Here is a 22,854-nt window from a genome sequence, read left to right as displayed (position 1 = left end):
CAAATGGCCCAAGACACACCCACACTCACACATTCACACACACAACACTCACACACTCATGTACACATGCACACTCACACTCATATGCACACACTCATGCACACTCACAGTCACACACGCACGAAGGTGGGAGGCAGCACAAGGCCCAAGGCCTGGCTGAGCTGGTGTAGGCTTCAGTCTTTGGCCCAGGTCAGGGTGAAAAGTAGATGTTCTCCAAGTTGTCAGTGCCAGAATTTAGCACCCCCTACACAGTGCACCCTCTTCACCTTACGCCCCATGTAGCCCCTCAGTCCTATCACCACTGGGAGGTACCCAGGCTCTGTGGGCACTCTCATCTGATCTTCTTATGCCACTTGGCAACAGGGAAACAAAGGCTTGGAGACGGAGTGGTTCGAGATCAGACAGCTGCAGGCTCCCAGAGAAAACGGCCCAATGAAGCAGAGAAACTCCAACAAATCAGAAAGTAACAAAATACATTTATTTCAAAACCATGACTGCCCAGCTCACCAAAGTCCCATAAAACCTGTGACTGCATTGCACAAGGGGCTCTGTTGGCATGGAGCCTGAAGGCCCAGCGTCTTGCCAGACTGAGACCGAAGGCGGTGCCTGGGCAGGGCCAGCCGCATGGGAGAGCAGAGGAGGCCCGATGGCAGTGGAAGGCAGCTCCCAGCTGGCTCCCGGGATGGCCCCATCGTGAGGCCAGCCAAGGGAGGGCTTTCGTCCTTGGCCACACCTGTCCTTGCCAGGGTGGGCCAGGTGGGGAGGGCACAGGCTCGGGCCACACCGACACTGGTGTCAGCATTCTGTTCTGATGCACCATGAACAGGTTCAGGGGCAGGGCTGACCCCCCAAAATGGCCTTTAAAAGCCTAAAACCCTGGTTACCAAGTCCTTGCCCATCTACGGGGCCTGGAGAGGTGCCTGTCAGCTGGAGCAAGTGGAGGAAGCAGGCCTCAAGCGACAGGCCGAAGTAGGCACACGCATACAGGGCCACGGGAGATGGGCTGCCCCCAAGCCCGGCCAAGTGTGCCCTGCGCCCGCTGGGCCGGCGGCCAGGTGAGTGCACGCAGTGGCTCTTGAAGAGGGGTCCTGGGGCCAGCAGCACCTGCATTCCCCGGGGTTCCTGTCGGAAAGGCACTTGCCCTGTGTGACCACAGGCCCTCCAGGACCGCTAGTGCAGCCGCAGGTAGGAAGGGGTGGAGTAGTTGAAGAGCAGGAAGTCCATTTTGTAGAGGTCGAAGAGGCGCCGTTGGTAGAAGGGGCTGATGTCCCGGAAGAGGCGCACTGCCAGGTCGCGGGAGGCGGCGGCCCCCCGGGGCCGCGGTGGTCCGGGGAAGCTCAGGCCGGGTGCGCCCGCCAGGCCCAGCACGAAGGCCGCGTCCTCCGCCAGCGTCTCGAACTTGCCCACGATGTCGTAGCGGAGGCGGCACGGGTGGCAGAGCGCGTGCGCGCGCTCCCAGTGCTCGTTGAAGGGCTCGTCGCGCCGCGTGCGCGGGTCCAGCAGATAAGCCAGGAACTCTGCGAAGCGCACGTCGTGGCCGCGGGCCCGGGCGTCCGGGAGCGCGCGTGGCCGCAGGCGCTGAATGATACGTGCGCCGTAGCGCCTCTGGAAGGCAGCGCTGTAGGGGCGCGCGAGCTTGTTGCGGTAGGCTGACGCCAAGCGCTCGAAGGGCTCTCGCACGAACAGAAAGGCCAAGTAGGCACGTAGGCGCCGGTTGATCTCAGCGGGGCTGAAGTCTGCCAGCGAGGGCAGGCGGCCGGGCGCGTGCGCCTCGTGCGCGGGGATGGCGCGCGGGTCGCCGCGGATTTGGCCGCTCAGCGCCAGCAGCACGCGCTTCCAGTTGGTGCACGCCACCTTGGGCACGTAGCAGTAGAGCAGGCCATGCGCGTCGTCCACCAGCACGTGCCGCAGGTCCTCTGGCTGCAGCAGGCGCTGCCGGCGTGTGTGGCGGCTACAGGCGCTGCTCAGCAGGTTGCGCCGCTGCCGGTGCACCTCCGCCAGGGTAGAGCGCGGGTCCTGCGGGCGACAGGGGACGAGACAGGGGGACGCGTCAGGGCAGCGCGGGCTCCCTGACTCTGGCTTTGCCCCGGCGGGATGCGCCCGAGAATTGGGAGCAGGAGCTGGGCCGGGCACCCAAATTTGAACCCTAGGGCTGCCACTGATCACTGTGTGGTTTAGGGCCCGGGCATCTGTCCTGGGCCCGGATTTGGGAGAAACAGATTCTGACCTTGCTGAGGCTGGGAGAAGGACGCGCTGGGTATGTATGCTGTGGGGCACTCAGAGGAGGAGTGATAAGGAATTGTGGCATCAGAGTGCACTCCGTGTGAGTACGGGCACACATGGACTCGTCGCTGTTTACTAAAAGCAGGATGCTGCGTAAGAAGCAGCGCTGTTTAATTCCACACCCAACTGAAAACTGCAGCTGCTTGTGGGCTGTCGGGCTGCTTTGCCTCAATAATAAATGTGCTGATTCTGTACTTACCAGTCAGCACTCTCCTTTGCACCTTCACTCCTTTTATTCCCCCAGCAAATTCTTATCTCAGAGCTGGGGCAGGAAGCCTGCCCCTTCTGAGCCTGCCCCTCCTACGAGAAGGAACACCGACTGGCTTTAACCTAGCACCTGCTGCGGGCCAGCAGCCTCATCGCTCTCAGAATTAGGTCCGCAGCCCCTCGCAGCCTCAGCCATGCAGAGACCCAGGCCAGCGCGCTTCCATGCTTCCAGCTCCCCTTTCTTCAGATCCCTCCTGCCCCACCCAGGGTTCTTACCTCCAAGATTAACACCCCTGCCTATGATTTTTTGTGTAAGAGTTCATAAAAGAAAGTGTTTTAACTTCTTAAAATTACATTAAGAGCCTTCAGGGTATAATTAAAAAGACAATAATGAATTGCTGAGGATGTGGAGAAAGTGGAGCTTTCACGTATTGCTGGTGGGAGTGTAAAGGGGTGCCGTTGCTGTGGAAAGCAGTTTGGCAGTTCCTCAAAACCAGTAAACATGTGACTCAGCAATTCTGGTCCTAGGCATATTCTCAAGGGAACTAAAAACATACGTCGTGCAAAAACTCGTACATGAAGTTCATAGCGGCAGTATTCACATTAGCCAGAAAACCCAAGTATGCAGTGCTGAGTAGGCAAATGTATGCAGCCATCCATGCAATAGAATATGACTCAGCCATGAAAAGGAATGCGGTGCTGACACATGCCGCCACATGGGCTGACCTGGAGGATGTTATGCCAAGCGAATAGGACAATCACAAAAGGACCAGTGCCGAACAGTCCCACTTAGTGAGGTCCCCAGAGCAGTCACATCCAGAGAGAATGAAACTAGAACCTGAGTGAACTGTAGAGGACTGCTGATAGACACTGGGCTGCTGATAGACACTGGGCTGCTGATAGACACTGGGCTGCTTTTGAGGGTGATCACAATGTTTGAAAATTAGATAATGGTGATAGTTACAAAACCTTGTAAAAATGCTGAAAACCAATTGTAGGGTTTGAAAGAGTCAGTTGTATGGTGTGTAAGTTCTCAGTTAAGAAAAAAGCCTTCAGGGTGTTTCCATTTCAGAGGAGGCCAAAGCAGCCTTTGGGGGAACACCAGAGCCAGGGCCTGCTTGGGAGGGTCTGATGCCAGTGGGGTGGGAATGTGCGTCTGTGGTGTGCGTGTGTGGTACACGTGTGTGGTGTGTGCCTGTGGTGCATGATGTCTCTGGTGTGTGGTGTGCATGTGTGGCGTGCATATGTTGTGTGTGTGGCATGCATGGGTGGCATTTGTGTGTGTGGCATTTGTGTGTGTGTGTGTGGTGTGTGTGTTGTATGTGTGTGGTTTGTGTTGTATGTGTATGGAGTGTGTGTGGTGTGTTTGTGGGTGGTGTGTGTTGGTATGCATGCGGTGCGTGCATGTGGTGCACACTTTTGGTAGGTGTGTGTGTGTATGTGGTGTGTGTGGTGCACACCTGTGGTGCATGGTGTGTGTGTGTTGTGAGTTGTGTCTGGTGTGTGTGGTGTTTGTGTGTGTGTGGTGTGTGTATGGGGTGTGTGTGTAATGTGAGTTGTGTGTGGCGTATGTGGTGTGTGTGTGTAGTGTGTGTCGTGTGGGTGGTGTGTTTGTGGTTTGTGGGAATGTGTGGCGTTTGTGGTGTGTGTGTAGTGTGCTTGTGTGGTATGTGTGGTGTGTGTATGGTGTGTAGGGGGTGTGGGGGATGCATGTGTGGTTTGGGGTATGTGTGTGTGTGTGGTGTGTCTGTGGTGTGGGTGTTTGTGTGTGATGTGTGTGGGGTGTGTGTGGTATGTGTGTTTGTGGTGTGTGGTGTCTGTGGTGTGTCCGTGGTGTGTGGCGTGTGTGTGCTGTGTGGTGTGGAGTGTGTGTGGTGTGTGTGGTTGGGTGTGTGTGGTGTGTGTGTAGTTGGGAGGTTGTGTGTGTGGTATGTGTGGTGTATGTGTGTGGTGTGTGGTGTCTGTGGTGTGTGCCATGTGTATGATGTGAGGGGTGTGTGGTGTGTGTGGTGTTATGTGCTGTGTGTGGTGTGGAGTGTGTGTGTGGTGTGTGTGGTTGGGTTTGTATGGTGTGGGGTTGTGTCTGGTGTGGGGTGTGTGTGTGTGGTATGTGTGCAGTGTGTGTGGTGTATATGTGTGGTGTGTGATGTCTGTGGTGTGTGTGCAGTGTGTGTGGTGTGTGTGTGGTGTGGGGTATGTGGGGTGTGTGTGGTGTGGGGTGCGTATGTGTGTGGTGTGTGTGCAGTGTGTGTGGTGTGTTTGTGGTGTGTGTGTGTCCGTGTACACTCTTGCACACATGTGCACACTGTGCTCCTGATGCCTTTAAAACTATCCCACAGACATCTAAGATACACTAAGTGAGAAAACCGAAGGGCAGAACAGGGCTTCACACTGATGTTGAAAAAGGGAAATATAAACCGTTTCACAAAAGGTGGGTGGAGGGAGACTTATTCTTTTAGAGATCTGTTCAGACTTAGTCACAGAATCCACAAGCCTGGGACTGGCTTCGCAATCATCCCAGGTGGGAGTAGGTGGTGGGAAGGCGATGCTTCCTTGAACCCTACTTCTTGCATACGTTTGAATTTTTCAAAATGAAAGAGGCAGACAGACATAGGACAGACATGCCTGTAGGTGAGATTCTGAAGAAGTTACCATAAGCACACGGCAAACCAGTGTACACTACTTACACTGACACACCTAGAGCATGTCTGGAAGGACACCCAGGAACCTGGTGGCCTCTGAGGGGACAGGTGCTGGACAAGGAGACCTACTCTTCACTGTACCTAACCTTCTGTAGTGTCAAATGCCATGTCACGTGCTTTCATTTAAAAAATCTTGCCATTTTGAGAAATGGTGAACCCTGAGGACATCATGCTAAGTGAAATAAGACAATCACTTAGCCACCCTCACCATGGGAGGGCTGCCAGGTCCAGCCATGCTGTGGGGGTCTGGGGACACCTGGGAGACCCTGTTTCCACTGTCAGGGCTGACCTCAGAAGCCTAGCTCCACCTGGTGCCAGGAGAGGCTGTCCTCCCGGGGCCCACAGTCAAGGTCTGCTTTCAGCTTTTAGATGACCCAACACATTTCTTGTGGCAGGGAATGTTGGCCATCCGGCCACCTGTCAGTCTTCCTCCTTCCTCGCCAGCAGACCCCGGCTGTGTCAGGGCATGAGCCCAGCCTCGGGGAGCCGGATCTTCAGCTTCGTGTGCTGTTGCTGAAGCACTGGGTCCGGGGGTTCCGGGGGGATGTGGCCTGGTTCTGCCTGAGGTGATATCAGGGGAAGTTAGCCAGATGGCTCCCAAGAAAGACTCCCTTAGGGTGAAAAGTCAGGGGAAACCCTTACTCCACCACTCACTTTCTGCCTAGGATGCCCTCCTGTGAGGTGTCTGTAGCCCTGGCAGTCTCTTACAGCCAGGAGGCCAGCTCTGTAACAGAAGTCAACATCCAGAGGACGATGGTGCGTGCTGGCTGCTGCTGAACTGTGGGCTGCTGGTCTCTGAGCAGCTCAAGAGTGAGCACTAACTGTCCTCATGGCTGGAAGCAGCTTGGGCTGCCACTGCTGTTGCTCATAGGTCCATGAATACCCATTTTACAGAAGACAAAACTGAGGCTCAGGGGAAATGAGTTGCCTGAGGTCACACAGCGCTCAGTGGGGAAGCCAGGGCTCCAACACAGGCCCCTTAGGACTCTAAAGCTGGACCTATGTCCACTGTCCAGGGCTGCACCCACAGCTCCCGTCCTCACTCCTCCCCATGCCTGTTTCCTTGTCTGTAAACGGGGACAATAACGGCCCCACCTTATGGGTTGCCGTAATGAGTCCACAGAACTAAAGGGCCTGGCACGAGATCAGCACTTGTTGGCCAGATGGTTTTTATTACTTTCTTTCTCCAGCCGCAAGGTGCTAAAGGCTCCAGGGACTTGACACCCAACGGTCACAGGGTCCTCAGGCTGTGAAGGGCCATCTGCCCCTCAGAAGCCACCAGAGCTAGTGGAACCCAGTGCCCACTGAGTGCCTGTCCTACCGTCAGCCTGCTGTGTGGCCCAGGGCCAGTCAGTCACTCTCTCTGTGAAGGAAGGCCTCCCTACCTGCTCGTAGGCTTGGGCCAGATGAGCTCCACAAGCCCCTTCGGCTCAGCCTTCAGGATCTGGTGAGCACCACCTACCCAACACCATCCTGATCTTTCTCTACACAGCAGTCCAAGGGATACCCCAAAAGTGAAAATCTGATGCTGTCCTTCCTGGCTTAAAACCTTTCATGACTCGGCCGGGCGCAGTGGCTCACGCCTGTAATCCCAGCACTTTGGGAGGCCGAGGCAGGCGGATCACGAAGTCAGGAAATCGAGACCATCCTGGCTAACACAGTGAAACCCCGTCTCTACCAAAAATACAAAAAATTAGCCGGACGCGGTGGCGGGCGCCTGTAGTCCCAGCTACTCGGGAGGCTGAGGCAGGAGAATGGCTCAAACCCGGGAGGCGGAGCTTGCAGTGAGCTTGCAGATTGCTGCACTCCAGCCTGAGAGACAGAGCAAGACTCTGTCTCCGGGGGAAAAAAATAATCACCTCCCTGACTCCCTGCTACCCTTGCACACGTGCAGGGCCTGCGTGCTGCCCCCACTTCTCCAGGCTCCCCTAGTGCTCCCTCTCCTGTCCTCCACTCCCCGCCAGACCTTTAGCACAGCTATTCCCTCTGCCTGTGGTGCTCGGCCCCTCCTGTCTGCCTGTTGACTCTTGCTCTTCAGTCTCAGCTCCAATGTCCCTTCCTTGGAGAGGAGTTCCTCTCCTGCTTCTAAACTAGGACCCTCTCAGGAGAGCTCTTGTTGCACCTCGCACTCCCCTTTAGAGCAGAATTAATTAAGTATTAGTGTGGGTGGTGATCGGATGACATCTTCCCCTGCTGAACTGGTGGCTCCACTAGGGGAGGGACCTGACTGACCTGCTTGCTGCTGGATCTCAGCATCCTGAACACAGTCTGCATGCAGTGGGTGCTCAATACATGCTGTCTGAATAAGTACTTCTGTGTGTGTGTGTGTGTGTGTGTGTGTGTGTGTGTGTGTATGTGAGAGAGAGAGAGAGACAACCAGAGTGTGGGGTTCTTGGTGGTGGGGTACAGTTGTGTGTGTGTGTGTTTGGGGTTGTGCATGGTCCCTGCAGGCCCCCAGCTGAAGTTGGGTATGTGGGCCAGCGAACCGCCTGGTCCATCTGCTTGAGAATCACGCCGGGGCTGGGGGTCCCTGCACACCTCCCCACTGCAGCATGCACTGAGATTTGGTCTCCCACTAGACTGTGAACTTCCTGAGGGCAGGTACAGGGTCTGTTTTGACTCTTTTTTATCTGCAACACGAAGAACTGTGCCTGGCCTCAGATTGTTGATGGATGGGGAGATAGGTGGGTAGAGACCCCAGGTCTCTCATCTTACCCCCAAGATTTGCCCTTTTCAATGCTCTCTGACAAAGCCTAGGTTTGGGGATGACGCCCTTCCATGCCCCAGTGTGGGGTCCAGTCTCATGCCAGCAGGTCTGCACTGTTGCTGTCAGGCTCCTGGCTGGGATGGAGGGGGCATGCCTGGGTTGGGGGTCTGTCCACCTACCTGGTCCAGGTCATAGAGCTTCTGCAGGGGGCTTCTCCTCTCCCCACCAAGCCAGCTGGAGCCCAGAGCTCTGTTTCCAAATACTGTGGGCATAAGGAGAGAGGCGTAGCCACCACATCAGAGGGACTTGCGTGGAACTGGGGGGTTGGCCAACCCATCTAGGCACATTTGACCCACCTCTGTCACTCAATTTCCTTCCCGGGTCTTGCCTACCTCCTAGGGGCACGGTGGAATGGGGAACGGCAGGGGGTACTAACGGGGCAGAATTACACCAGGGTAGTGTCTTGTGTCATTCCTGCTCCCATGTCCTACCCTCCAAAGTTGGAGGGTACCGAGCAAGAGGGGACAAGTGGGAAGGTGATACCCAGCCCACCAACCCTCTAGGAAAGGCCAGATCACTCAACCTCACCCACTGCCATCTGCCCTGGCCTCATGCCCCACCCCTGTGGGGCTCACCAGGCTGGCTGGCTGCCCAGCACCCCCAGATCCTGTGTATGGGCAGCCAGAAAGGTTTGGGCAACAGTGGAGATGGCACAGTAGGGTGCAGCCTCTCAGTGCCACCTTGCTAGGCTGGGTGACCCACTGTGGATGCCTGTGGCAGCAGTACTTCCCCATCAGGGAATATGCTGCTTCGCATGGAAGGAGGTTCAGTCATTTCCAGATGAGGAGAGGGATGACGTCTGTCTGTCTCCCGACTGAGGAAAGTGATGCTGTCTGTCTGTCTGTCTCCCGGCCGAGGACAGGGATGCTGTCTGTCTGTCTGTCTCCCGGCCAAGGACAGGGATGCTGTCTGCCTGTCTCCCGGCTGGGGACAGGGATGCTATCTGTGTGTCTGTCTCCTGGCTGGGGACAGGGATGCTATCTGTCTCCTGGCTGGGGACAGGGATGCTGTCTGTGTGTCTGTCTCCCAGCTGAGGACAGGGATGCTGTCTGTGTGTCTGTCTCCCGGCTGAGGACAGGGATGCTCTCTCTCTGTCTCCTGGCTGGGGACAGGGATGCTCTCTGTCTGTCTGTCTCCTTGCTGCAATCCTCAGTTTTCCTAGAACTATTACAAGTAAAAATCTGTTTACCTATAAGTGTATTCCGTTACTCAAAATCTTTTTAAGGAATATCTTTATAAGCATAGTCAATTAATATTAATATGTTCTCAGTAATATAGCCAATATATATGATCATATGCTTCTGGATCCCATTTTCATGAATATGATGATGCATATTAATAAACTAATAAGGTGTAAGGTGATCTTTGAAAAGATCTCAAAAACTGGCGAGGCTTTTGCTAGACTGACCAAGGAGAAAATAGAAAAGACTCAAATGACTAAAAACAGGAAAGAAAGAGGGGATATTACTACTGACCTTAAAGAAACAAGAAAGGATTACAAGAGAACTATGAACACATGTAGCCTAACAAATGAGAAAACATGTAAGAAACAGACAAATTCCTAGAAAGACAGAAATGCCTGAAATTGACTCAAGAAAAAATATAAAATCTCAGCAGACCCACAAGTCAAGATGTCGAATTACTAAAAAAAAAAAAAAAAGAAAAGAAAAAAAAAAATTGCACAAACAAAAGCCCAGGATCAGAGGGTTTCACTGGTAAATTTTACTAAATGTTTAAAGAATTAACATCAATCTTTCATAAACTCTTCCAAAAAACAGAAGAAGAGAGAACACTTCCTAACTCATTACATGAGGCCAGTATTATCTAGATGCCCAAACCACACAAAGACATCACAAGAAAAGGGAACTACAGAACCATGCCCTTTATGAATGAAAGTGCAAAGTTCTCAAGAAATACAGGCAAACCAAAAATAACATACTATGAAAAAGTTTATTTTCCATGACCAAGTAGAATGGATCCCAGGAGGGCAAGATTGGCTAAATATGTACAAATCAATCAATGTAATATACTATATTAATAGAATCAAGAAAAAAAGCCCACATGCTTATCAAAAAATGCAGAAAAAGCATTGGACAAAATCCAATACCCTTCTTCATGACAAAACACACTGAACAGCTTAAGAATAGAAGGAAACTTTGCCAAACTGGTAAAGGGCATCAATGAAGAACCCTCAGATAACTTAATAGTGAAAGACTGGCAGCTTTCTCCCTAAGATCAGGAGCAAGGAAAGAGTGCCTGCTTTTGCCACTTCTATTAATTGTACGGGAGGTTTTATCCAGGGTAATTGGTCAGGGAAAATAAATAAAAGGCATTCAGATTGGAAAGTAAGAAGTAAAACTATGTCTATTCATAGATGACATAACCCTATATATATAGAAAACCCTAAAGAATTCACAAACCATAAGAGCTAATAAATGGGTTCAGCAAGGTTGCAGGATACAATATTAATATACAAAAGTCAATTATATTTCTATGTACTAGCAATGAATAATCAAACAATATCAAAAATAATAAAATAATAAAGAAGAAGTTGATAACAAAGGAAATATAAGACCTGTACACTGAAAACTATGAGACACCATTGAAAGAAATTAAAGACCCAAATGAATGGAAAGACATTTCAGGGTTGTGGATTGGAATACTTAATGTTGTAAAGACGGCAATACTCCCCAAAGTCATCTACAGATTCTTTGCAATTCCTGTCAAAATCCCAGCTGCCTTTTTCTGCCAAAATTGACAGCTGATCTTTAAATTCATGTGGAAATTGAAGGGATTCAGATATCCAAAACAATCTTGAAAAAGAACAAAGTTAGAGGATTCACATTTCCTGATACCACAACTTTACTATATGGCTACAATAATCAAGACTGTGTGGTACTGGCTAGGAGATACATATAGATGAATGAAATAGCATTGAAAGTTCAGAAACAAACCCTTACATTTATGGTCAGTTGATTTTTGATGAGGGTGCCAAGACAATGCAATAGGGAAAGGACAGTCTACAATAAGTGGTGCTGAGACAGCTGGATATTAGTGTGCAAAAGAATGAAGTTGTACCCCTTCTTCATACCACAAAGAAAAACTAACTCAAAATGGATCATAGTGCTAAACACTGAAGTTAAAACTATGAAACTCTTAAGTGAAAACACTGACATAAATCTCCATGACCTTGGATTAGGTGACAATTTATTAGATATGATGCCAAAAGCACAAAGCAACAAAATTTTAAAAAACAGATAAATTAGACTACATCAATATTAAAAACATTTGTGCTTCAAAGCACACTACCAAGGAGGTGAAATGACAATCCACAGTTGGAAGAAAATATTTGCAAATAATCTCTGATAAGGAACTAGTACCCATAACATATGGAGAACTCTTACAATGGAACAACAAAAGACAGCCCAATTTTTTAAATGGGCAAAGAATCTGAACAGACATTTCTCCAAAGATATACATATGGCAATAAGCACATGAAAAGGTGCGCAACATCACTAGCCATTAGTGAAATAGAAATCAACACCATGAGGATGGTTATTTTTAAAAGACAGTAAATAACAAGGATGTGGAGAAATTGGAGCCCTCATATATTGCTGGTGGGGATGTAAAGTGGCGCATCCATGAGGGAAAACAGTTTGGCAGTTTCTTAAAAAGCTAAGCTTAGAATTACCATGCAACCCAGCAATTCCTCTCCTAAGTCTGTTCCTAGAACTGAAAAGTTGTTCACACAAAAACTTGTACACAAATGTTCCCATTGGCGTTATTCATGATAGCCCCAAAATGGAAACCACCCAAATCCACCCAAATGAAAACGCGGTATATCCTTAATATGGGCTATTAATTGACCATAAAAGGAATGAAGGACTGACTCATGCTTCCGTGTGGTTGAACCTTGTAAACGTTATGTTAAGTGAAAGAAGCCAGACATAAAAGGTCACCTAAGACACGATTCCATTTATATGAAATGGCTCTTAATATGTCCGTAAGAGTTCATAAGAACATTGAATATTCATAAGAAGAATATGTTCAAGAATTCAGGAACATGTGAGAAAAGAAGAATAAATGCTTCCGTGATCCTTGGCCTTCAACCAAATGAAGAGTCTGTAAATGTCACTAAGAAGAATCTATTCACTTGAGATAAACTTCTGGCACACCAGTAAACTTGGGAAATCTGAGAAACTGGTCTGTTGGCAAACTGACCTAGAGCAGTGGTTCCCAAACTTCAGCTTGTGTGAGGCCCATTAAACTCAAGAGTTCCTGGCCCCACCTCTGGAGTTTCTGGTCCAGCAGGTTGTGGAGCGGGGCCCAAGAATCTGCATTTCCAGCAGCTCCAGGTGAGGCTGCGGCTGCTGGTCTGGGAGCGTGCTTTGAACCGGCTGCGCCGGTGCAGTGCCCAGCAGGCAGAACATGGTCTGTGCTGAATAAACAGAGGTTCATGGAAGGAACAGATGGCGGCTGGACGGGCCTTGCGCTGGCCTCCAGAACCCTGCTGCATGTACCTAAAGCCCATCGTCCAGAACCCTTGTTGCGTGTACCTGAAGCCCACTGTCCAGGGTCCTGCCGCCCCCTGCCTGCCTCAGGCCCCCTCTGCGCCCCAGGCCATATCCTGTAAGGCCCAGGAACAAGGGCCAGACTCCAGTGACCAGGGCATGCAGAGGAGGCTGAGGCCCTCGGAGGTTCAGGACTGCCTGTGTCTCCAGGCCACTGACCAGCCCAGCATTTGACCTTGCGTCTCCAGACAGTCAGGGATCTAAACTGCCGGACATGTCCCAGGAACGACATCGTCATCAGAAAAGGAGCTGACAGAAGAGGGCAGCAATGTCGGCTGGTCATGCAGGTGCGGGGAGACCCAGGCTGGGTCTGGCCTGAGTCTAACAGCAGCCATGGGGAGCTCCGCTGGTGCCACACCAGGCAGGACAGGGCCAGGCACCCCATGAGAGGAGGCCGGACCTCCTCGCCATGTTGCAGATGAGATGTGTCCCTCTCCTGGGGACTGTGGCTGGGGACTGAGGAAGAACTGGTGCTCAGCAGCCTGTGTTCTCTGGGCAGGGGGTGGAGGGGCAGTCACAGTGACTAACAAGCAGACCCAGGCCTGTCTCTGCCCCAGGGTCCTGCTACTCGGAGGCTCCCAGTCTTCCGGAAACTCCAGCCCTTGCATAAGACCTCTCATTTCCTGGCCAAACCACAGCCTGCAGGAAAGTGGGTACCATAACAGACCCCAGGGGCCAGTGGGTAGAAAGGAAAAGGGAGCAGGCACCAGAGAGAGGCCCAGAATAGCTGCGGCCAGTGATTACAGGGCTGGGCCACCTCCACCCAGCCCCACCCTGCCCCGAGGAGCCTGGGCCCTACAGACAGGCAAGCTGCCATGGAGGGACAGATGGGCACAGGAGGTCAGAAGGGGGGTATCTTGTGGATCCCTGGGTCCAACACTGACTTGGCCAGCTGGGGACTGGCCCCAAACAGGGCCACAATGGGGCATCCACCTCCTCCACCTCCATCATCCCAAACCCCCTTGCCTGTGTCCTCTGTACCCCAGCCCCTCCACTGGGCCCTAGGTTCCAGGTTCCCTGCCACCCGCTGCCAAGGGGACAGTGGAGCAGACAGGACAGGGAGAGCCAGGCAGTGTAGCCCAGGAGGGCCAATCCCAGAGCGGCACAGGGAAAGCCACGCGGTGACTGCTTAGAAAAAGGAAACAAAACCAGCAGGAGGTTAGGGAGACAGGGGAGAGAAGGGGGAGAGGACGATGGGAGGGGAGGAGGGACGGGAGGAGTGCCAAAAACAGTGACAGAGACAGGGAAACAGTGCTGGACGACAGGGCCCGAGGCTGGGAGAAAGAGGAGGAAGAGACAGGAGACAGAGGGTGGTGGGGGGTGCAGGTGCTTAGTGCACAGTGCCAGGTGCTTAGTGCACACTGACATACTTATCCCTGTCATGTAGAAACCATCATTATCCCACTTGACGGGGAGAAACTGAGGCAAAGAAATTTGCCCGAGGCCTCACAGCTTCCTTGCTGTGCCAGAAATAGAATTTGACCCCAGGCCACCAGTGCCAGCGTCTGTACCCTTAACATTCATGCTGTCCTGCCTCTGGGTGCCCCCTCGTCCTGACCTTGACACCTGTCCCCCCTCACAGCACCCGTAGGCCAGTGGGCCCCACTTCACTGACTCATGAGGGAATAGCAGCCCAGGGAGGGAGAGCAGAGAGAGCTGCTCAAGGCCACACGATTGCTGCACACAGGACACCTGCACACATCATGTTGCAAGGCCTCCTCTGCCAATCAAGATACCGGGCGAAACACCACACTGGAAACCTACAACAGAAGCACGACCATCATCCTCAGCATGCCCACCACCCTCCACACGCCCACCTCAGCCAAAGCAGGGCTCACGGCCTGTGCAGGGTGAGGGCACAGCCATCATGTAGGGGGATGCTGTTTGGAGACTTCCCAGTCCAGCAAGCAGAGATGATGACACCCAGCTTCTGGTTAATAAGTTCCAGCAGGTCACGGTGTTGCAAGAGCAGACAAGCAGGGCAGCCAGGCCCCAGCAATCTCCCTCCAGCAGGCATGGGCTCCCACATGGCCTCTGAGGGCCTCTGCCCTGCCCCATTCCTTCCCCCAGGGGCTTTCTGGGGTAACCTGCATGTCTCAGTTAGGGACATTCCTTCTGGGGATCAGGCCCAAGGGAGGGACACGGACAAGCCCTTCGCGTATTATAAGAAGCAATTCTGTTGTTTAGGGGGAGAGAACTAGAGATCTCTCCACGTGTAGTTAGTTCAAACTCCATTTGCTGAACTCCACAGACCATCTGGAATGGAACCCCAGTCTGCCCAGATCCTCCGTGGGCACAGTGCTGTCGGCTATGCCTCCAGCACCCTCCGGATCCCCACTTCCACCTTCCCTGCCCCCAGCCAGCCCTGGGTAGGCCCCAGGGCTCTCCCTGGGACAATTACCAAGACTGGAAAGAGACACCTCACCTGTCTTCTATTTCTCCTCGCCCCATCTTGGTGATCTCTAAACCCATGGGGCTTCCCACTACTTACAGCAAACCCTGGTTCCCACCCAGGCCCACCAGTACACCACCACCATTCCCGGTTCACCACTCAGCTCCAGCCACAGCAGTCTTTATTGCTGAAATATTTTGATTTCTGTGTAGGTTGACCCCTCTGGAAGGTCAGTTATACAGGGAAGGAGAGTTTTTGCTTTTCTGTAACCCCGTACCTTGCCCAGTGCCAGTGACTATTTATTTAAAGACTGATGCCCTCTGACAGCCATAGGAAGAATACCCCAGACCCTAGCATCCCATTCAAGGCTATTCATGACTGAGCCCCAACTTAGAGTATCTTCCCACCTCCCATCCCACCATTCTCTCTCCAGGACCCAGGGCGCCACCCACAGCACATCCCTTCACACCCCAGGCCATTTCACTCCTCCATGCTTTTCTCTGTGCCATTCCTTCTGCTTGCAGTTTCCTCTCCTCATTTTCCTACCTGTTAAACTCTTATGCAGCTTTCAAAGCCCAACACAAGTGCCCCTGCCCTGTAGAATGGAAAGAAAAAGGATTTGGGGTTTCAGCTGGGATTTAAATCCTGGCCCCATACTTCCTGACTTAAGCAAGCAACTTCCTTTCTCTTGATCTTTTCTCCTCTGCAAAACAGGATTGCCAGTTCCTGTTCTGCAGAGCTGCCCAGCTGCCAGCTTGCCTCTTCTCACGGTACTCTCTGGACGTCCTCTGAACTTGGGACACTCCAGCAGTACCTGAAGATGGACAGCAGCACGGAGAGCATCTACCAATTTGGCCCCAGCAGCCACTCCCACTCCTTCTGCCCACCCACCAGAGGAGGAAGCCTGCCAGGCCTTCAGCCCATGTGATTCCGATAGGCTCCCCTCCGCCTCCGCCACCTGCTAGGATAGGCATGTGGCCTAGGCCTGTCCAGTCACAGCCTCCCAGCCCTACCTGCCACCTGACTGGCTCTGAGATGGGCACTTGAGACCCAGACCGGGCCAAGAGACACCTCCTTGGGACTTTGACTGGAATCAGTGGCAAAGGAGCCCTCTCTGGCTTTGGGTTGGAGTTGCTGAACTGTGCAGCTGAGAGTGAGGCTATGGCAGAGAAATGCTAAACTACAGCTGGAGGTGTGATCTGAACCCCAAGATCTATGCCTGTCCGAGGCAGAGGCACCTGGCCTTTTCAGTCACAGGCACAAATCCACTCCCTCCCAGCTGCAGGGAGTCTGAATTGGGTTGGGTTTGTCCTCACCGAGGCTGCCACTGTGTGCCATCGGGTGGCCCACGGTCTTAGCTTCCTTGCCTGCCTAGGGGTGAGCAGGGACTGGGATGGGATGCAGAGGCCCGCCTGGCTCCAAGAGGAACACCTGTGACTCCAAACACTGGGACAGATGCTCAGCCCTGCGGCCGCGGGAGTGGAATGGGGGCAGGGGGCTAGTGCCAACACTGCTCTCGCCAGTGTCTCAGAGGCAGAAGATATAGAGCTGAGATCTTGGATTTTCCTATTAAAAATGTAAGCTCCTCGAGGCAGGGGTATTTCTAAGTTTTGTTCCCCACAGTCTCTCAGCACCTAGATGTATGCTTGACATGAGCAGGCAACAAACAGGTCTGTGGTCCGTGGTGTGCCAGCCACGGGAAGCATGGCCACCATGCCCAGGCAAGAACACAGAGGGAGCCAAGGGGCCGCAGGAGACCCAGGGGTCTGCCGTTGGGGAGCTGCTGCTGGGCACTGGGGGTGAGGGTGGGGTGATGAGGGCAGCGGTGCTCTGGGCAGCTGCCCCACCTTTCTGGAATCTCCTCCTCCCTGGTACCCTAGGCATTAGGCCAGTGCTGGTGGTGGAGCCCTGGGGCTGAGGCTGTGGGTGTGGAGGGGCTGCCGCACACCTCCCCCTATTAGAATGTCTCTGAGCTCCCTGGGGCAGCAAGAGCCCCAGGCCTGAGCCAGTAGCCCTTCAGTGGCCCCTTGCCCAACTTATGACAGCACCTCTTGCTCTGGAGAAGGAGGGGACAGTGCTGGGCCTGCCCTTCAGGGAGAAGGGGCTGAAATTCCTCCTGGGTTCTGGAGCCCTCATTCCCAGGCCAGAAGCCCTCACAGGGCACAGACCACATCCCTTCCAACTCAGGCATGGCTGCAGAGACACTGCAGGCCCTCGTGAGGCCATTTCCAGAGGCCAAGGGCAGGAGATACACCTCCAGCAGGACTAGCCTGGCAGGAAAAGACCTTTTCCAGCTGAGTGCCCTCCCTGCATGCCACCTGCAGGCCCACAAGCATGGTCTCAGCCAAAACTTCAGCTCAGGGCTTGGGAGGGAGAAAAGCCAGTGGGAGAGGCTGGATAGGTTGGTCTGGTTAACTCTTGCTCGCCCAGGGTCACTCACAAAGCATGATGGCTGGAAACAGGCCATGGGAGAGGTACAAGAGAGCCTGACAGAAACAGAGAGAGATTCTGAGACGCTGGGTGAGAAGGTCATGGCCAAAGGTAAGACAGGCCAGGTGCAGAGCCCAGCCTGCACAGAGGCTGGGAAGGGAGGTTTGGAGCCACCCTCCTAACACCTGCTGTCTCTTCCCAGGCTCTGCAGGAGAGGGAGCGAGGTCGGAAGGAACAAAGCCCAGAAGGTGACTAGTACTTTGGTTTGTTTCTCATCCCTCAAACCCGGGTAGAGTAGGTGACCGGAGAGAGATATCCCACAGAGACATGGGGACACAGGCACTCCATGCAGTCACTCAAAGATGTATGCTCCTTTGCAGACACTCCCCAGGACCCAGGCGCTCAGGTGTCCTCTAACATCCCACGCTGAGCCCTGAGGGGCCAGTAGCCACCAAGCCCTGCCCTGTCTTAGTACTGGGTAAACATCTGTCTACTGAATGACTGGGTGGACAGAGGCGGTGGCAGCCACAGACACTGAGTCCACACCCCAGACTGCCAGGAGACTGTCTGCTCTATACCACTAGCCAGCTCACAGAAGGGGTGGTGGGGGTGCTGGAAGGAGAGACCCCAGCCCTATCCCATGGGCTTGGGGAGGCATCCAAGTTTGACCTGCTGTGTTCTGGGCACACAAGGGGCAGGGGGCAGTGTGAGGGGCAGGGGGAGTGGGCAGAGGCCTCCCCAAGTCCTGATATCCTCAAGTCTTGGGCCACTCCCACCCCCACTGCCCAACATCCCAGCCCACCCTGGACCTAGTTACTTACTCCCTGGGACTGTGTCTGCCAGGTTCCAAGGGTGGGGCCCAGGATTCTCAGAGCCCACACTGGGGGTGGGGAGGCAGACTGAGACGTCCCACCTGGCACACATACCACATACAAGGAAAGGCAAACAGCCCTGAGGTCAGGAGGCCGGCGTGCTGGCTGGGCCCCTCCAGCCCCAAGGAGATTGTGTAGCCAGCATGTTGCCACCACACCCGTCTCCCTGCCTCTCTGGCCTGCTTCGGTTTGTGTGAAATGGATTGATGGGAGGCTTCACATGAGCTGAGGAGAGACTCAGAGCACAGACTCAGCACCAGTGGAGCCCAGGGCACTCAGCTCTGCGGAGTCATGACTAGTTGCCTCAGTTTCCCCAGCCAGACCACGAGGTGGGTGCACAGGAGTCCCAAACCCTACCCGGTGTGGATTTCAGGGTGGAGCAGGGAGTGGCACCCACTGCACAGTAGGACAACCGAGGGACCCGACCGAGTGGCCCAAGCTTCCCCTCCTATGCTCATGGGCCAAGGAGCGCTCACGTCCAGGGGCTCCCGGGTGCCCAGGGGAAGGGGGCGAAGGTAAGGGAGACGGCCTTCCTGGATTGGCCAAATGCCCTCTACTCCCCACAACTGACCCCGGTCTCCAGGCACCGGCTGTGGGACCCAAAGAGTCACCGCTCTGGGAGTGGGGAGATAACTCCGGAGAAGGAGCAAGAGCCTTTGCTCGTGGGGGCGTCTAGGGCCTTTCTGTGCCCCACCAGCGCCCCTGCCCGCCACTCCTAGCCCCAGCCAGGAAGGAGACAGCAGGTGTCCCCGCCGCTGTCGAGGGGTCAGGCCGCGGTGGGAAGCGTTTGCTTGCGGTTGCGCGGCTGGGCCGGCGAGCACTCACCCGGGCTCAAGGTGCGGGGCGCGGCGCACAGGAGCAGGAGCGCGGCGCCTAGACAGGCGGCAGCCAGCATGCGCTGCCGCCAGCAGCGCCTCCCCATGCTGTGCCGGGCGCGCGGCGGAGGACAGTCCGCTGGGTCCGGCGGGGGGCGGAGGTGCCCTGGCCCAGGACCCGGCTCCGGCAGCGCAGTGCCTACCAAGACGCGCGGAGCCGCGCAGAGCAGGGGAGCACAGCAACTGGACCGCAGCCCCACGAGCCCCTGCGAGTCGCCGGGGACTGAGTAGACGGGACAGAGTGGGGCGGCAGGCCCAGTCTTCTTTTCGTGCCCAGTCTTCTTTTCGTGCCCGCACCCTCACCGGATAGAATGGGGCCGAAGTCCAGGGCGCGAGGGCGGAGACTGATTGGAGAAGCCCCTCGCCCCTAGGCTCCGCCCCTAGCGTTTGCCCAGGGGTGCCGTTATCCACCCAAGGCCAAGAGGTATTGTCGCGTTGGCGTGCCCCACCCCGGGCGGTGTCCCCTTGCCTTTTTGCTGCCTTAGATGCCAGGGGCCCAAGGGCTGATCCGGGATGAACCAAGGAGCCTAGTAGAGCGTTGCCCTGTCCATGGTTCTCTGGGACCCCTGCCCTCAGTAGGAGGCCTAACAGTGTCCCTCCTTCCCCGACCCAAGGCTTACTTTCCCTGTAGCCTTACTTTTCTCTGCAGTTTCCAGGTCCTGCCTGAATCTAGCTCGTTCAGGTGGCGCTAGCCTCTGGACAGAGAGGGAGGGTCTCAGCTTACATCCCCCGGGGAATGGAGCTTGTGCCTCAGCGTGTCTGGGGCACCATGTGAGCACTGAGGACTTGCCAGGGACTCTGTGTGTGTGTGTGTGTGTGTGTGTGTGTGTGTGTGTTGGGGGGTGGAGGGGGCAAGGTGAGAGTAAAGTCCAGCCTTTGAAAGACACACACATTCAGCTAGCCCTGTGGGTGGGAGCCCACGCCTAACCGCAGGGTCTTGCTGCCTGGAAGTCAGGCTAGCAGGGAACCAGAGGGTGCGGCTGGCACTGTGTGTGCGAATGAGTGTGTTGGAGACAACATTTAGCAGTGTGAGTGCATGGGATAGGGTACTGCGTTAAACTCCAGGTTTTTTGGAGTTTTTTTGTATAAATGTAAGGGACACAAGTGCAGTTTTGTTACATGAATATATTATACAGTGGTGAGGTCTGGGTTTTCTGTGTAACCATCACCTAAATAATGTCCATTGTACCCATTAAATAATTCCTTATCCCTCCCACCCCACTCACTCTCCTACCCTTCCAAGTCTCCAGTGTCTATTATTCCACACCCTAAGCTCCAGTTGTTAAACTGCTTTCGAAAAATCTGGTGACTCCAAACCCACCTGGTACCACTTACTGCTGTGGGAGATTAGGAAAGTCACCGCACCTCTCTGTGCCCTATTTCCCTGTACAGGGGGGTAATCCTAAACCTCACTGCTGTGAAGATTAAATGAGATACAGGAAATGTTTGCAACAGTGCCTGGCACTCAGTGAGGGCCAGGTAAGTATTTGATGTTAGTAATTAACTTGTTTATGGTTACTGCCTGTTTCTGGCAAATGACTGGTTTCTGTTACAGTTGTGAAATAAAAATTTCTTCCTATTACATTTATTTAAGCTGTGGAAGATCTATTTAAGGAAGAATATTAAGCAAATAATAGTTCTGCTGATTCTGAGATACAGCTTTAAATGGTGATGATGGCCTCAAAGGACAGAGAGGTGGGAGTCCCCATTCACAGTAAGCCAGAGCTTCTTATCATGACTTTCCTGGCCTTGGAGAGCCTCCAGCCCACCCCCAGACTGGCCCAAGACCCAGGGATTCCAGGTCATCTGCATTCCCTGCCGGACCTAACTCGCATCCAAAGGTGCCTTCCAAATTTCCCCAGACTGGCATTCCCTGGCCCCACTGCCTGTCTGGAATCCTCAGCGCTCCTTGCCCTTATGTGCTGCCACCTGGTGGTCAAAGTTGGGAATAACATCTCAGCCCTTCATCCGGAGATGTCCCTGGAGATGGGGTCCCTGGAGAGAGGAAGAGATGGTCTTGGGTCTTGGGATGGGAGGGTGCAGATGCCTGGCTAGACGCCCGGGGCCTTGAGGGCTTCCCTGTGAAGACGCTCTCTCCCAGGGACTCGCATTCATTCATTCATTCGACAGTTACAGAACACCCACTCCGTGCTGAGGTCCGCGTGGAGAGGGTGAGACTCCTGCAGTGTCTGCCCTCACAGCATTTCCATTACAGATGGGAAGCACGGAAAATCGGGATAAAGAGAGAGCGCGGTGAATGCTGCTGTGAAGAGAACAGCAGGTACCAGGATGGGAAGTGTGTCCGGTGTAAGGAGGGTGCTGGGGCAGGCCTCGGGGAGGTGGCATTGGAGCAGAGATGTGACTCCAGGAAGCAGAAGCCAGCAGGTACCATTGCAAAGGCCCTGAGGTGATGTTCCAGTTGCTGTTGCTAGGTAACAAACTGCCCTAAAATTTGGCCGCTTAAGACAACCATTTAAATTTTGCTCACAATTTTGTGTATCGGGAATTGGGGCATGGGCTTGGCTAAGTATTTCTCATGGGAGTCTCAGGCTGCTGCAGTCAGAAGGCAGCTGGCACTGCATCACTGGGAGGCTCACCCTGGTCGAGTGTCCCACTGCTCACACTGGCAGGTGGTGTCCGTCTGGGAGTTCTGCTAAGCAGTGATGCAAGGATCCCCTCAGGGCACCCTTCATCCTGGGGGCCTCCTGGGGCACCCTCCAGCCTTGGGACCTCCTCGGGGCACCCTCTGGCCTGGGGTCATTCTGGGGGCACCCTGCAGCCTGTGAGTCTCCTTGGGCCACCCTCTGGCCTCCAGACCTCCTCGGGGCACCCTCCGACCTGGGGCCCGGTATGCTACTCCCATAGAGCCTGGCCATTTTCTGACCTGGCTTGGGGCTGCCTTTTGTTAGTTACCCGAAAATCGCTGAGGCTGGACCAGACCCAGGAGTGGGGCCACACCAACCAGCAGTGCCCGAGAATTTGCAGGCATGTTTTAGAACCACCACCGCCTGTCCCAGGAGCAGCAGGGAGGCTCTGGAGTGGGCGAGGGTGAATGGGTGAAGTCAGAGAGGCAGACAGGGAGTCCAGATCCCACAGGTAGGGTTTTCTAAGCACAGAGGGAAGCCATCCGTGAAGAACAGCTGAATCACAGACGCCACCTCTGCTGCTCTGTGGGAGGCAGGGAGGAGGTGGGGACCCGGAGGAGCCAGAGCTGTCTCTGTGAGAGATGATGCTTTTTCCTCGTGGAGGAAACCGTTAGAAAAATAATACTTCATCTTGTCTGGCGCGTGTCCTGTGCGAGGCACTATTCTAAGCCCTCCATGCGTGTTATCTCATGTGATCCTCAGATGCATCCTATGAGGTACATAATAGACTTTCATTTTATAGATGAGGAAACTGAGGCACCAAGAGGCTCGGTAACTTACCCAAGGACACAACTAGAGAGTGGTGTAGCCAGGGTTGTTTGAACCTAGCAGCCTGCCATATTTAACTTCTGTGATCTGCATTCTCCCTCTCTCTTTTTTTTTTTTTTTATCTTTTCTCCAAGCTGGAGTGAAGTGGCGCGGTCTCGGCTCACTGCAACCTCCGCCTCCCAGGTTCAAGCAATTCTCCTGCCTCAGCCTCTCAAATAGCCAGATTACAGGCACCCACCACTATGCCCGGCTAATTTTGCTTTTAGTAGAGACGGGGTTTCGCCATGTTGCCCAGGCTGGTCTCAGACTCCTGACCTCAGGTGATCCTTCTGCCTCAGCCTC

At 54.0% G+C, this 22,854-nt stretch overlaps 1 protein-coding gene across 1 annotated transcript; it reads right to left on the bottom strand.

The window, feature by feature from the left end:
* Positions 1-456: 456 nt before the first annotated feature.
* On the bottom strand, positions 457-19,324 carry CHST13 (carbohydrate sulfotransferase 13). Its single transcript, XM_007985508.3, has 3 exons — positions 19,050-19,324; positions 8,079-8,161; positions 457-2,016 (listed from the first exon to the last, which is right to left on the bottom strand). Exons 1-3 carry the CDS (start codon positions 19,144-19,146, stop codon positions 1,171-1,173), a joined length of 1,026 nt encoding a protein of 341 aa, XP_007983699.1. The 5' UTR covers positions 19,147-19,324; the 3' UTR covers positions 457-1,170.
* Between the last annotated feature and the right edge of the window lie 3,530 nt (positions 19,325-22,854).

The sequence above is a fragment of the Chlorocebus sabaeus genome, chromosome 22 (assembly GCF_047675955.1).
Source record: "Chlorocebus sabaeus isolate Y175 chromosome 22, mChlSab1.0.hap1, whole genome shotgun sequence".
NCBI lineage: Eukaryota > Metazoa > Chordata > Mammalia > Primates > Cercopithecidae > Chlorocebus > Chlorocebus sabaeus.
The sequence above is the reverse complement of the archived record's forward strand: the minus strand, read 5'-3'. Positions and strand labels throughout refer to the sequence as shown.

What these genes read in the sequence shown, in the direction of transcription:
- CHST13 (XM_007985508.3), bottom strand. Translation starts at nt 19,146, where the DNA reads ATGGGGAGGCGCTGCTGGCGGCAGCGCATGCTGGCTGCCGCCTGTCTA. An exon ending in GCCCCGCACCTTGAGCCCGG is followed by an intron (nt 8,162 to 19,049) that starts GTGAGTGCTCGC and finishes TTATGCCCACAG; the next exon opens with TATTTGGAAACAGAGCTCTG. An exon ending in AGCTCTATGACCTGGACCAG is followed by an intron (nt 2,017 to 8,078) that starts GTAGGTGGACAG and finishes TGTCGCCCGCAG; the next exon opens with GACCCGCGCTCTACCCTGGC.